Here is a 15,685-nt window from a genome sequence, read left to right on the forward strand (position 1 = left end):
ATGGAGATTTGACGCCCCCCCCAAAAAAATCCACACTTCTAACCATTAGGCGAGACTGCCTCGTTTTTAATTGTTCTTTGTTTTATTTTAGCTTTTGTTTTTAAGATTATTGTGGGGGCTTCCCTGGTGGCGCAGTGGTTGAGAGTCCGCCTGCCGATGCAGGGGACGCGGGTTCGTGCGCTGGTCCGGGAAGGTCCCACATGCCGCGCGGAGCGGCTAGACCCGTGAGCCATGGCCGCTAAGCCTGCGCATCTGGAGCCTGTGCTCCGCAACGGGAGAGGCCACAACAGTGAGAGGCCCGCGTACCGAAAAAAAAAAAAAAAAAAAAAAGATTATTGTGAAAATCAAATTTCAAGAGAGGAAAAAAAAAAAAAACGGCCCTTGATTCCAGAACCCGAACACAGTAGGGATGTCATGTCATCTATCAGTGATCTGTGGTAGAGTAGTTTCAGGGCCAGATGGAGACAGAAGCTGAAGTGGATGGTGTTGTTGACTTCGTGATGGGTGAGAAGGGAAGGGAGCGAGTGTTGACAACTCCTTCGTGAGATTTTGACTGTGAAGGGGAGTTTGAAGAGACCCAGAGACGTGAAACGTGAAACGTGAAGGGAATGTCTTCTCCGAGATCACGCAGCTGGCGAGCCGTAGGGTTGAGACTGCACCACACCTCACGAATCCTGTTTGCCCTGTGGGCTGTGGAAGCCAACTGGGATGCTGAGCACGGAGGCACTGTGCTAACAGCAGCCCACAGGGTGTGTGTTGTGAAGAAAAAGGTCTTGATGGGGGGGGTCAGGTGTGTGAATCAGGAGAAGGGCTCATGAACCAGCGTGCTTGTCCTTGTGAAAGGCCCAAGAGTTTTGGAAGTAGTGACCCACATGGCTCATTCTCTGGGGGATGAGGGACACTTATTTCAAGAGGAGGGCACAGGGGTGCCCACATTGCCTGCTGCTTCCTGGTGGGCCCTGAGATCCAGGATGAGAGGCTGGAGGTGCCATGCAGGCATCCCCATCAAAACCCCAGGCAATGTGGGTTTTTTTTCCCAGGCTCGAGACCCCAGCTTGCCAACATCCCTCTGGCCACAGCTTCTGAGCAGGAAATCACATCAGCTGGATCACAGGTGACATGAGAAAAACTCCAACGTGGTTTATTTCAAAAAGACAGAGGTCAGGAGAGGGAAATGCTCAAAACCCACATCTTGCCCTGGACACATCCACTCTCTGAGACACTGCACACTTTGAGTCTGGAGAGAGCTGGCCCGGGCCTTCCCACTGAAATGACTTCTCTTGTTTGCTTCTTTGATACCGTCCCTGTGTCTACAGCTCTGGGCTGCTAGCTACACTGGTCCCGGCCCCAGGATGGCTAGGTTTGGCGACACTTGGGCCAGTCTAGTTGATGTGGTAGATCTTGGGGGCATCGTAATAGGCATAGGTCATGTAGTTCATGTCCTTAATGGGCCACCAGTGGTCGGGATGGTAGGTGGCTGAGTAGGCCTGGGACCGGCGTTGGACACAACTGAAGAGCGCCAGGCTCCGGTCCATGGTCACAGTGGGCAGGTAGAGCTTCAGCTTGTCCAGGAGGTGACCCGGCCAGAAGAAATTGGGATGGGTTAGCTGCGGACCACTCGGCCTCTTCGCCTTCAGCTTCCTGGAGAAAGAGAAGACACCGGGACAGTTGTCATGGAGACAGGTGGCGGCTGGGGCTGCTTCCCAGCGGAGCCCGCCCGCTGTGAGCAGAGTGGAGGTGCAGCACCATGCTAAGCACTCTAGTACTCAGTCCTCCCGACAGTGCTGTGCGGTGGGCTCTGTTGTCCCATCTGCCTCACCAGCGAGGACCCAGAGGCCTAAGGAGGCTGAGTTATTTCCCCAAGGCCACACAAGCCAGCAAGTGGCAGGGCACAGGCTTGACTGCCAGTCTGCTGGCTCTAAACCCAAACTCTTAAGTGCACACCGCCTGCTCTGCAGAGGCATTTTAATGTGCTGCTCGGAATGCAGCCTCTGGAGCCAGCACGGCTGGGTCCGAATCCCTGCTCCACCACTTAATAGAGATGCGACTTTGAGCAAGATATTCAAACTTCCTGTACCTCAGTTTCCTCTTTTGCAAAATGCGAATGCTAAGAGTAACTTCATAGGGTTGTTGAGAGGATTTACGTGAGTTAACATCTGGAGAGCAGTGTCTGCCTAGCACTCCTAAGTGTCGTTTTATGCCCCTCAGCTCCTGGGCACTGAGTCCCAGATGCTGTGCTACCATGTACCCTGCAACATGCGAGTCCTGGGCACCTTCCTCCTACCCGCCCCCCTCCCAGAGTTAGATGATCACTACAGACCTGGTGAATTCCTCAAACTTCTTAAAGCTGACTTTCTTGATTTTCTTCAGCATGTTCCTAGTGGAGGAGAGAGAGAGGTATCTTGTCAGGAGACAGGAAATCCAGGTCAGTGGGGCTCTGGGGAGTAGGTCAGTGTGACAGGGGGTCCACTTCTGAGTCCAGACCAGAGCTCTGAAAGGAGAACTTCTTCTACCTGGGTGGGGCCCTGACTCTGTCCCCCATGCTCCAGTGGAACACACAGTGCACTGGGGTGTCTAGACCTCTGGGCCCCTATTGGTCAGGCAGACAGGATGACAGCCCTGGGCTCAAGGCCTGGCTGGCTGGGTGACTTGGGGAAAGTCACTCCCCTTGTGGAGCCTTGGGTTTCTCATTTCCCAGCACAGAGACCTCGCAGATGGTTATGAGACATGCTCAGTAATCTGAGTCCTTTTGGGCCCCTGACTCCCACTTGCCTTCCAGAGCTGAATCCAGCCTTGAGGACAAGGGTGGTGAAAGCTAACTCCCCAAACCTCAGGCCTGGCAGACATCACTAATCACCACGGCACACTTTCCCAGCAAGCCTTCATCTGGCTCCAGAATCTTTCACAATGCATTCAAAGAAGACAATGAAACCAGTGCACCCCTGCCCCGGGGGACCTCTATCCTTTATAACTGTGGCCCACCTAAGCAGGACAAAAGTCACTTTCTCAGGTTCCCTGGGTTCATGGCTCAGGAACTGGTGGCAGCCACTCAGGGGCTGGAAGGCAGTCACTAGGGGATCAGAAAGGACTCTCTAGGCCACCACCTGCCCGGCTCGTGCTCAGCTCTTCCCAACCAGGGCTGTGGACAGCCCCACCTGCAGATCTAGCCCACTCCTGCACTGGAGAACGCCATGACGGGGCAGGCTACAACAACAACAACAATCAGTGCTCGAGTGCTAACTGCTAAGAAGCTTACTTGCATTTCTCATTGGTCCTCACTGTGTGTGGTATAGCTGTTGTGCCCATTTTACAGATGAACATACTGAGGCTCAGTGAGTAAGGTAACCTGTCCATTTACCTGCTGGCCTGTTGGATTTCCACTCGGCTCTGCTGCATCCCACCCCCGCTGTTCTGGCCAGACTACCCTAGCAGGCAGCTGGCAGCGACCTACGGTGTGGTTCCGTCTTGGGCCCCTCCCCGCCTCATGGTATCTGGTCAGCTGCCCCCTCCTCCCCACCTCTGCAGGGATGGTGCCATTCTCCAGTCTGCAGTCACCACCGATGCTGGTTCATAGCCTGCCCTCGGGTCACCTCCTGACAAAGGAGGACGTTTTCTTAGAGAGGACTTGGGATCTGAGGGTCAGGGGGAGGCCCCAGTGCAGAGTTCTGTTCTCCTCCTGGGGGGCTGCAAGCCCACCTTTTGCCAGAGAAGGCAGGGCAGAGAAGGGGCTGCCGTCACTGTCCTCTGCAGGGGCCCTGACACCCAGCCCATAATTTGTGAAGTCTACTCCCCCATTTCTCTAAGAAGTCCCTCTTTTTAACCTTTTCCAGAGAGCTTGAGGTCACACAGGATGTGGTCAGGAGGGTGGCTGCGTGGGAACGAGGTAAGGCAGCTGCAGAGACATGTGCCCAGGGACACATGTCCAGTCCATGGTGATCAGTTGGGTTGGACATGCCAGGTTAGGACACAGACACTGGCACAACGTGACCCCCAGCCCCCCAAGCAAAGGGGCAGCAGTGGGGCAGGAGCGCAGGCAGGGGAGGAGGGGGCCGACACTCAGCTTGTCAGGCTTCTGAGCCACAGGTTTGGAAACGCCCTGGGATCGGAGCAGGGCCAGGTTCGGACTGAAGATCTTCAGGTCCGAGTAGTAGCCTCCCGGTTGCCGGATTGGAAGCACCTGGTCCTTCTGGAAAATGATCTTGTCCCCCGGGTACATCAGGGCTGTGAGCAGAAAAAGAAATACGGCCTGTCAGCCCAAGACCCCTCCTCATACCAAGCCTTTGGGGCAGAACGGGGGGGTTGTTTTAACAAATTCACATTTTTGTTTGAAAAGATTTTTCTTATATACATTTAAAATTTTTTACCGTTAAATCATTGTAGATTCACAGCACACTGCAAACAGTAGTGCAGAGCGTCCCCCAGGCCCTCTCCCAGCCTCCCCTGCGGTGGTGTGTGCATCACCGCAGCACGCTGTCGGGAAGCGCGGCTGGCGCAGTACCGCTCACAGGACCGCAGGTGAGGGTGCCTGCTCACAGCTAGGGCAGCAGTGGCCCCGAGGCCTGGGGGCAGTTAGGACGGACCGCTGCCCCACACCCCACTCTGCAGGGGCGTCCTGGTCAGAAGTCCCAGGAGGAGGAAGGGAGGGCTCACCCAAGACTTCACTAGATTAACTTAGACCCAGTCGATGGCAGTTTTCTCCTCGTGAGGAACATAAGAAGCACTGGGCTGGGGCTCCACCCTCCTGCAACTGCTGAGCAGGGCTTGTCCTAAGGTAGTAACACACAAACATCTCGTGTTCGGGACACAGTGATGGAGGGTTGTTCTCCAGGTTGTTAATGCTGGTTATTGGGGTGGGGAGGGCAGGGATTGCGGAGCTGAGAAGGGAGGGGAGGGAAGGAGGAGACGTGCAGTGTCAACATTTTTTAATGTTTAAAGGTTTAAATGATTTTTGAAAACTACATTAAAAAAATATATATATACACACATGACTTTAAAAAGTGATTTACATAAATAATTTTGTGTAAATAGTAAAGAAAGACTGTCCTTGTGAAAGGACAGTCACTAAAATATTATTGCTGGTCAACTCAGGCTGGGGGGATTTTTATTTTTATGTTTTCAAAAAATATAAGTGAGCATGGATTATCTATAAAATCAGGGGGAGAAAAATAATAAAGCTATATTCAGTGGGGACGGGAAATGCCTCGATGTTCTGGAGTTCCGGCCCATAAGCTTGAGACCTTGAACACAAGCTCTAGCCTTGAACACAGACCTGGAAATCCCCGTGTTTGTGCTTCTTGGGCCACAGCAGATCACGCCTCTGTCATAAGGACAGCCAACAGACAGTGGCCAGGACAGTAGTCAGAGATGGACCAGTGTCTTTTCCATCTAGACCAATCAGAGGCAAAAGGAAGCCCACCCACAGATGCTCCCCTATGCCCGTGGGTGGTGGGATCCTGCAGACAGGTGAAGCTCACCTGTGTGCGGACCCAGGAGCCAGCAAAAGCCAGTGGTGGAGAGAATCAGTAGAGGTTCGATCCTCTGGTGGGGACAGACCCAGCGGGACGTCCAGGGGAAAGACCTAGCCCACAGGAGCCTTCGGGTGCCTGGCAAGCATGCTGGGATTTCAGAAGACACAGCTGCAGCTCCACCGCTAGCCAACACCAGGGGATGTAAGTGATCCAGGAAGACAAGGCTCCCCGAGGGAGGAGGAAGGAACGATGATGTGGTGAAAAGTTGGTGTCCAGAGCAGTGGGGTCTCCTGCTGTCTCTGCCCTCCCAGCCCAGGCGGGCAGCAAGTGGCCGCCCAAGCAAGGGTGGGGGGCAGCATGTGCAGCAGACAATGACCGTTTAGGCTGGTTGGCCTGTGTTCCTGAAGGCCCTTGGCCACTTCCCCTCGTATAGACCTGTTATGGGCTGACTTGTGTCCCCCCAAATTCATATACTGAAGCCCTAAGTCCCAGAATCTCAGAATTTGTATTTGGAAATAGGGCCTTTCAAGAGGTGATTAAGCTAAAATGAGGCCATTAGGGTGGGCCTGAATCCAATCTGACTGGTATCCTCAGAAGAGGACATCTGGACACACAGAGCGACAGCAGGGGTGCACGTGTACACGGAAAAGACCATGTGCAGAGATAGCCAGAGGGTGGCCATCTGCAGGCTAAGGAGAGAGACCTCAGAGGAAACCAACCCTGCTGGCACCTTGACCTTGGACTTCTAGCCTCCAGACCTGTGAGAAAATACACTTCTGCTGTTTAAGCCCTGTGGTATTCTGTTAACGGCACTTCTAGCAAACTAATACAAGACCCAAGGCCCTGGACGTTTAGCACGTGTTTCCCTCCATCTGGGGGAAAAGATGGAAACGATCAATTGTGACTGTTAACTCTTGTTCTCAGGTAAGGTCACACTACTCTCTGGGGGCCCCCTTTTCTGAGAAAGCCACATGCCCAGTATGGCCGCAGCTCCTTCCTGCAGAGCTCCTATGGGAACACCTCTGCCCTCAAGTGCAGCTCACTCTGTGTTTTTTTTTTTTTTTTTCTTTTTGCGGTACGCGGGCCTCTCACTGTTGTGGCCTCTCCCGTTGTGGAGCACAGGCTCCGGACGCACAGGCCCAGCGGCCATGGCTCACGGGCCCAGCCGCTCCGCGGCATATGGGATCCTCCCAGACCGGGGCACGAACCCGTATCCCCTGCATCGGCAGGCGGACTCTCAACCACTGCGCCACCAGGGAGGCCCCCACTCTGTGTTTTTAAAGCACAGACAGTGACCTGCCCATTAAATAAATAAATTCATAAATTTGGGATGCCGGCATTGCTACATGGTCACCAGGGGGTTATGGGGACACTCCCCTATCCCATGTCACAGAAGCACACACCCAGAGATGTGGAGGGTTCAGCTCTGCTTGCATGTGTGAAAACACAATCCTTCCCCCACGCAGAGGGCAGAACCAGTAGGAAATCTCAGGGTGGAGACCTGTTGTCTGAGCAGAGAGCAAAGGGCCTCAGCAGAACCTGTCTCCCGGTGCCTTCTTCCCTCCGTGTGGTAGAAGCACCAAGAAACAGGCCTGGCCTAGACAAGTGGTTTGGAACACACAATGCGTCATAGCAGTTACCACTTCCAGCCAGGCTCCCTCTCTGAAATCGGGATCCTTTCTTTGTGCCCAGCCTCTGGCTCCCTCACCTGGAACTCCTGTCCTGGCGCTTCCTGCTCTAGTCTGGGGAACCCAGACCTCCAGGCCTATGAAGCCTGCAGCCCTGCAGGGCCGTAAAATCCCATCTAACAGCGAACCAGGCGGGGCTGTTCCTCCCTCCACCACAAACCCCCACCCCGCCCGGCCCCGCAATGTCCCCACCACAGGCCGCAGTGGCGTGCTTGGATGTGTGTCGGCTGGAGAAGGACAGACCTCAGGTGGACGCCATCCTCGCCCTGGCTGTGGGCCCCCTTGGCACCTTCCAGAGGACCAGCCCCGAGGCCCTTACCTCTCACGAGGACGTCCTCGGTCAGCGGGAGGTTGTAGGATTTGCAGAGCTTCCAGCATTGCAGGTAGACCAGAAAGGTGTCGGTGCGCGACCTGTTGATGACCGCCTCCATCTCCCCGTGGATGGTGGACGGGAGGCAGTGCTCATCAAAGTGCTTATTCCCGCTGTGCACCAGGCGGCACTGGTCTGTGTACTGGATGGAGGGGATGGTGAGCTGTGGAGAGAGCAGAGGCTGGCACTCACTCCTCCTCATCTCCTGGCCCAAGGCAGATGTAGAGCCTCATCCACCTCTCCCCCCAGGCCCCCGTGAGGGGCGACGGCAAAGAATGCAGGTTCTGAAGTCCGGCTTGGGAGGAAAAATCACACGTGGCCAAAGTGATCCCCGGAAGAGCATCTGAATGGTCAGCACGTGCGGTTGTGTGTGCACAGCCCCTTACACGGAAGTGCACACACAGCTGTATCATGCATACACTAGGCCCTAGAGGTGTCCTGTTGAAACATTACCTTCAACTGTCTGGCTGTGTGGGAATTTAAATTAGGTGCAGCCACCTGTGACTTTGAAGTGGAAGCCACGTGTTAAGGATGACGGAGCAAGGTATTGAAGGTATAGAAGAGGCCTGGGGGGCATACAGCCACTTTTGGCCTTATTTCTTTGTAAGGAAAGAAAAAGTCTATCTTTTTAAAGCTTCTAAAATCAGAATCAGCTGTTAATGGAGGTCATTGCTTACCTTAGTATATATTATGAAGAAATGATTAAATAGCTATTTTGAGTATGAGAAAGCATTTTATTTTGGGCTGTGCCATAAGGCATGTGGGATCTTAGTTCCCCAACCAGGGATCGAACCTGTGCCCCCTGCATTGGGAGCATGGAGTCTTAACCACTGGACCACCAGGGAAGTCCGAGAATGAATTTTTTATTTATTTAATTTTTTAAAGGTTTTTTTTTTTTTTTTTCAGTACGTGGGCCTCTCACCGTTGTGGCCTCTCCCATTGCAGAGCACAGGCTCCAGACGCGCAGGCCCAGCAGCCATGGCCCACGGGCCCAGCCGCTCCGTGGCATGTGGGATCCCCCCAGACCGGGGCACGAACCTGCGCCCACTGCATCGGCAGGCGGACCCCCAACCACTGTGCCACCAGGGAAGCCCTAAAGGTTTTTTTTTCTTTATTTTTTTGGCTGCATCAGGTCTTAGTTGTGGCACGTGGAATCTTCACTGGGGCATGCGGGATCTTTCATTGCAGCGCGCAAGCTTCTCTCTAGTTGCGGCATGAGGGTTTTCTCTATCTAGTTGTGGCACACGGGCTCCAGGGCACGACAAACAGACCATGGTGGAAGTGATGGTGTGAAACTTTTGAAACTGAGACCTCCTGAGATGAGGTCATAAAAGGCATTGCAGCCTCCTCCTTGCTCTCTTGGACCGTTTGCTCTGGGGGAAGCCGGCTGCCATGTGGTTAGGACACTCGAGCAGCCCTGGGAGAGGCCCACGTGGCCAGGAACTGAGGCCTCCTGCCAGCAGCCAGCTTGGAAGCGGGTCATCCTGCCCAGTCAAGCCTTCAGGTGTCTGTGGCCCAGGCCAGCATCTTGAGGTGAGAGCTTGAGCCAGTGCCATCCAGCTAAGCTACCCCCAGCTTCCTCATTCTCAGAAGCAGTGACATAAGGAACATCTGTTGCTCTAAGTCACCTTGGGGGTATTTGTTATGCAGCAATAGATAACAAATACACCTTTTCAGGACTTCTGTTTGCTCCCCTGGGACTGGGAGGGGGATGGTGGGTGGGGGTGGGGGTAAAAGATCCCCATCCTGCCTAATTCAAGGGAGTGAAACGGCAGCATGCCCCTAACACCCGAAGTGTCTGCATCTGGCAAATGGGGCTGCTCACCTTGGTGTCTCTGGTAGTGGCCAGTTGGTCCATCAGCCGGGCCTCATGCTCCTTGTGGCTCTCGTGTAGGACCTTGGCCTCCAAAGGCGTGAGTCTGGACTTGTTCCGCAGCCACCTCTGTATGCTGCCAAATGACTCCAGGTCCTGCCGAACCCTCAGCCTCTGGGTCAGCCAGGCCCTTGGGCCCTCTGGCTGTCCTTGGATGTCCCCAACTTCCAGGGCTTTGGAGCTGGGGGTGTGCTTGGGGGGAGCCTGGGGTTGGGGGGTGGGATTGACGGGCATCAGAGCCTCCTTTCAAGGCAAGATGATGATCCTCCAGGGGCTCTGAGGCAGGTAGAAGTCTTCCTGCTTGAACTGCTTGAAGCAGTGGGCGATGACCGCTTCAGGGTTGAACACGAGCTCCTTGCTGGCACTTTTATCATCAACCAAGGACTTAGACTGGTAGAACCCTGGAAGAGGGTTAAAAGGTGAGTTCCTTTCAGGAAGAGGACCAAAGGAGTCAGGAAGGAGAAATGCTTCAGCACCAGGCTGGGCATCAGGGCACCTGGGTTCCAGGCCTGGCGTTATTGTTGCCTTGCTATCATGATGAAAATAATTACATCTAATGTGACTGGGCAATCCCAACGGCAGGCACTATGCTAAGAGATTTATATGCTTTCTCATGAAACTTCTTAGATTCTAATATTACTCCACCCCACTCCCCCCGCCCCCAGTACTCCTTGGCAATCAGAATGATCTTTTAAAATGCCATTCTGATCTCGTCTGATCAACTGAGGCAGCCTAGTGCCATAAAGCGCAGAGGCTTTGCAGCCAGAACCCTCTGGTCTGAGTTCCAGCCCTGCTGCTTACCGGGGGCATGATCACTTATCCTTTCAGGGTCTCAATTTTTTCATCTGTAAAATGGGGATAATGATGGTACCTACCTTATCGAGTGGTGGAGATGTTTAGAATCAGTCTAGTTTGTTCATAGTAAGTGCACTGTTCTTATTTTTTTTATATACTTACCCTCCCCCCATTTTGAAATATTTCCATGACTTTCCATAGTCCTCAAAATAAAGTCCCATGACCCTCCTCCGCCAACCTTTCCTGCCTCATCACTTGCCTGTCCCTCCTTACCCTGTCCAGACGTCTTGGCGTTCTCTCTGTTCCCTGAATGATCCAAGCCCCATCCTGCCTAAGGGTTCCGCACACGCTGCTCCCTCTGCCAGGAACGCTCCCTTCCCCATCCATCGCCTCCTCGCTCCTCCTCATTCTCCACGTGTCAGACCAAATGTTCCCTCTCCAGCTTCAGGCTGTGTTATATCCTCATGTTATCTCTGTACTTTTCCTTCAGACCACTTATCATAAGTATGTAAATCAAGGGTTGCAAACTGGCAGCCCTCATACTGAATGAGGCTTAGGGTCCTGTTTGGCTTGACATACTTGTTTGCTTAAACTTTTCCAGTTTGCACCGCGTTAGGCTGGGGCATGCGCTCTGCAGCTTGCCATAGACCTCACCATTCCCTATCGTCTCACACGCAGCTCATTTCATTCAGTAAGGGCTTGGTTCAGGCAGACAGTTGCATTTGAAACCCCTAGTGCAATTATTTGGTTTATTTTTTTCCAATACACTGTGAACCGAGATCTCATCTCTCTTGTTCCCTGCTGGAGTCCCAGCACCCCCACGGTGCCAACATATAATGGAAACTCAGTAGATATTTGGTGAGTGAGTGAATGACAAGTGGACAGACCTAACAGGTTGGCATCATGATTTACACCCATTTTTACAGATAAGGACACTGAGGCCCAGAGAGGCCCAAGGTCACACAGTTGATTAATAGCAGAGCTGGGACATGAACTTTGGTTTGTCTGGCCCCAGAGCTCAACCCCTAGCCATTACTGGATATTACCCCAGGCTGTCACCTAATCCTGCTGAGTCTCAATTCTTTTATGCCTAAAATGATATAAACTCTCCTCTAGCAACCTCCCGAAGCTATTATGAAGATGAAATGAATAACAGGTGTGGGAATGTTCTAAAATTCAGAAGGGATACAGCATTATTATTAAAAATATTGTCACCATCATTTTCCTTCTAAAACCAAACCTCTCCTGCTTAAAACCCTTCTATTGCTCCCAGCTGCCTCTAGAATAAAGTTCAATCTCCTTAACTTAGCCCCACCTGTCCCCCCCACCCCTGCCAACCCCTCCAATTTCTCCAGCTCCTTCTCTCATTCCTTCTGCCTCACCTCGTATTTGTACCCAAACTAAGCTGACTGTGGTTCCGTAGTTCCCTCCTCCTGCCCCCCCGCCCCAAACCATGCTCTTTCCTGTCTTTGAAACACGCTTCTGTCTCTCCCCTGTTCACTTGATTATTCCCTACTTAGACTTTGAGGCTCAGCTCAGGCATTACTGTCGCCTGAAGCATCCCAGCCTCTCCCTCATCCCCCTCTTGGTCCCCGTAGCCCCTGTGCTTAGCCCCCTCATAGCATTTACCATATTTTTCTGGATGAAGATACTTTTCTTTCCCAACAGCCTGTGAGTTTCCCAGTGGCAAGAACTGTGTCTTACTTCCTGTGCATCCCCAGTACCCAGCCTGGCACAAAGTGAACAGTCAGTACATTTGTTAAGTCCCTTTACAAGGCCCATGTATTCCTTTCATAGTCAGAAAATAATTAAAGTCTGTATACATCAATGTGGACAGAAGGAAGTACTTCTCAACAACCCATTTATCATTTCTTTGAGGACAAGATGTTCGGTACGACTGAAAATTTAGTCATTCATCAAACCAGCATTTACTGAAAGTTAACCAGTGCTTGGTACTGGCTGGGTGCCCAACAGGCAGTGTGCTGGCACAGAACAAGGTGAGGTAACCAGAGGGCTTACAAGGTGGTTTCAGGCAGGGGAGAGACGCTGACCGAGGGATCTGGGAGGTCATGATGCAGGAGGGGACATTGAGTGTGCTTTCAGAATAAGTCGGGTTTCAAGGGATAGAGGGGCCAGCATGGGGATCGATCGGGGTGGGGTTTAGGGACTTGAGGGTCACTAAACTGTTTCACAAATTGGAAGCACATTGTGTGCAAAGGAGGAGGTTAATGGAAGAAAATACGGTTGGAGTGACCTCCGGCGCCAGGTTCAGGGGTTTAAACTGTGCCCTGCAGACCGTGGGAACGCATTCAAAATACGCTCCTCACTGGTCTTGCCTCTTCCACTTGTGCCCCCTCCAGACCCCAAATCCATGATCTGCCTTTAGCCAGAGGCGTCCCTTCCCCCTCTGAAACCCTGCAATGGCTTCACTGAAATGGCTTCTCCTGCTCTTAGAATAAACGACCCTCTTTCACAATGGCCTGCAAAGCTACCTTGCTGGGGCCCCGTTTCCTCCCTAACCTCCCCCCACGCTCCGCCCCTTCGAGAGCGAAGGCTGCAGGCCCATCATGCCATGGAGCTTGCATTCTAGTGGTCTCTGGGGTCCTCTGTCCGTTGATAGAAAAGTGAGGTGGGCTCTTAGAATAAAAGAGGTCACCATGTGGTTGTGGGTAGAGCCTGTGTGAAAATGTTCCCCAGGGATTAAGGAGGCGAGCTCTCAGCGGCCAACTAGTCCCATTGCCTGCCCAGGTCAGGGAACTCTTTCTACAATGCCCCTGAGGACTTGGCCTGCTTGTATACCTCCAGTGACAGGGTGTTCTCTACTTAACATTGTGAGTGCCTAATTCTAACTGCTAGAAAAGACTCCTTTATATTGACCCAGAATTTGTTTCCCTGGAATTTCTATGACCCTTGGTCCTAGTCCTCTCCCACTGATGCCCCAGAAAACACATTTGTTCCCTCTTTTCTGGGACAGCCCTTCAGGTGTCTGGAGACAATTCAATACTTCCTTGAAATTCTCTCCTTTTCTCTTGGCTCCTGATACAAATCTCTCCCTAAGTTCCATCCTACCTCTCTGGCCACTTGTTCTTGGCCTCTCTTTCCTACCCACTCCTAAAATGTGGATAGCCTCCAGGCTTACACTTGGGCACTCTTTCCCCCCCCCCCAAACACTCTCCTCCACTCTCATTTCTGTGGCCCTCCATATGCAGAGGACACCCATACCAATATTTATGACTTGGAATTAGCTCCAACTTTCTACATACAGTTGCTCCTAAAGCATCTCAACTTGTACGGCCTACAAGGATCTCCAACTCAACCAAGACTGAACTCTTTCCAAGTTCCCCTTCCAATCAGCCCCCTCTAGCCTGGCACCTTTCCCTCACCTCCCAGTGTCTTTGGCCTGGGAATTTGGGACAGTCCCAGATCACCCCACTCCCAACATTGTGAGTTTGCCAATTCAGATTCTGCATTTGCTGACACTCCCAATCCAATCCTGTCATTCTCAGTGGCTTCCCCATCTCCTGGCTCACAAGATCTCTCCTGATCTTGTCCCTTCTGACCCCTCCTGCCTCTCATCTACAGCAACACTCAATCTACCAGCAGTTTTCTGAAGACTCCATGTCTCTGTGCCTCTGTGCATGCTGTTCCCTTGGTCTGGAATACCATTCCTCCCCCTTTTGGCTTGGATAACTCCTTGTATCCTTAATTGAAGCTCCAGTGTAAAGAGCTCTCCAGGACCTTGGAACTATTCCTCCCCATCCTCTGCACTTAGCAGACCTCTTACTCCTGGGTGTCACCCCTGGACCCAGTATTCATCCCTTCTTCTGTAAGTATCCATTTATCTGGCTTTCACCTCTGAAGTTGCAGCGCTTGTCAAAGACAGCAGGCTATCACCAAAATTTTGAAGACTGATGGTCTTCTCCATGCCTCTTCTCCCGTACTGAACACACTAATGTCTAGCGAAGAAGTAGGGCCAGCCAGAGGGCCTGGACCCCTTTCCCGGGTCCATGGGTTGGGCCGCTGGTTCCAAGCCAAAGCAAGTCGGCCTGCTCCTCCGGCCCGGGCAAGGAAATCTGAGAAACATGCACGACCTGCCCCCGACTCCCTGGCAACGCCGCACCCAGAGAGAGGACGACACAATGAGATATCCGTCCCTGTCCTAGTCCTCACCCCACTTGCACCCGTCCACCCGGGGGTTGAGGGCTTCCAGGAGCTGGAGCCGATTCCCGGGAGCTTAGGGTGAACTTACGGAGCAGAGTCCGGAATACAGCCTCGTACGCTTCAGAATGGTCCATGGTCGCGGCGTCGGGAGCGGGTGCTGAAGAGAGTGTGTGAATGTGCGCGTGTGTGTGTGTCTGTGTGTGCTTGCTTGCGCGGGGGTATGGGGTACCAGAAAAACAGTAATACGAAGTTTACAAGAGACCCGTGACTTGCAGAGCTCGGACGCAACTGTTGCCGAGACTACGGACGCCCCGCGCTGATTGGCTGGGTGTCGCCACGTGGCCGGAGGCCCGCGGGGAGAGGATCCGCCCGAGCGGGAGACCCCGACAGTCTTGCTCCCTTCGAGGGTCCTGGGAGGGGTCGCGAGGAAATGGTGCAGAGCATCCGGCTCCGCAAAAGACAGGATTTCTTAGGTTGGCCCAGTGGCCCTTGAATCTGGAGTAATAAATCCCGGGTTTTCCTGTAAGCCGTAGGGTCTTCAGCAGGTCTCTACATGTTTAGAGCTGTGTTCTCACCCAAAGAACAGGCGCTCCCTCCTCCAGAGGGAACCCGAAAGAGTCGTGGCCAAATAGAGGCAGTGTTTTTGGTATGCTTTGTCCCTGAAAGACAGGGTGCCATGGTTTGGAATTATAGAACCCGAAAACTGGAGTATTAATAGTATTTGAAATGTCCATTGACTGATGAATGGATAGACAAAAGGTGGTCTATCCAAACGACGTTATATTATTTAGTCATAAAAAGGAATGAGGGGGACTTCCCTGGTGGCGCAGTGGTTGAGAGTCCGCCTGCCGATGCAGGGGACACAGGTTCGTGCCCCGGTCCGGGAAGATCCCACATGCCACGGAGCGGCTGGGCCCGTGAGCCATGGCCGCTGAGCCTGCGCGTCCGTAGCCTGTGCTCCGCAACGGGAGAGGCCACAGCAGTGAGAGGCCCGCGTACCGCAAAAAAAAAAAAAAAAAAAAAGAATGAGGTATTGACACATGCTGCTGAGACAGGCTGGGACCTGGGACCCTTTGCTGCAGCGCTTACACCTGGACAAGTGTCTCCTCGAGTAAGAAACTATATAAGGGATGAAAAATAACTGTACATATGTGCAGTTGTGGCCAATTATGAACAACAAGATACAAAAAGACCAAAACCCAACTGCCGCTTCTGAGGTGTGGGGAGCAAAAGCAGGGTACTGCGCATGCCCCCTGCACACAGCACCACGAGGGGGCTGGGCAGACCACCTAAGCCCCCCCTCCAGCCCGACCCATGGGTCAGCCTCTAC

At 52.9% G+C, this 15,685-nt stretch overlaps 1 protein-coding gene across 1 annotated transcript; it reads right to left on the minus strand.

Moving 5' to 3' along the window:
- Positions 1-1,166: 1,166 nt before the first annotated feature.
- EFCAB12 (EF-hand calcium binding domain 12) lies at positions 1,167-14,574 on the minus strand. The gene is given in 6 exon segments (XM_060110728.1): positions 1,167-1,641; positions 2,321-2,377; positions 4,062-4,221; positions 7,476-7,689; positions 9,352-9,800; positions 14,444-14,574. Coding segments are annotated over 6 exon segments (1,257 nt in total). The 5' UTR covers positions 14,490-14,574; the 3' UTR covers positions 1,167-1,310.
- Positions 14,575-15,685: the final 1,111 nt, after the last annotated feature.

Source organism: Mesoplodon densirostris, chromosome 10, assembly GCF_025265405.1.
Source record: "Mesoplodon densirostris isolate mMesDen1 chromosome 10, mMesDen1 primary haplotype, whole genome shotgun sequence".
Classification (NCBI taxonomy): domain Eukaryota; kingdom Metazoa; phylum Chordata; class Mammalia; order Artiodactyla; family Ziphiidae; genus Mesoplodon; species Mesoplodon densirostris.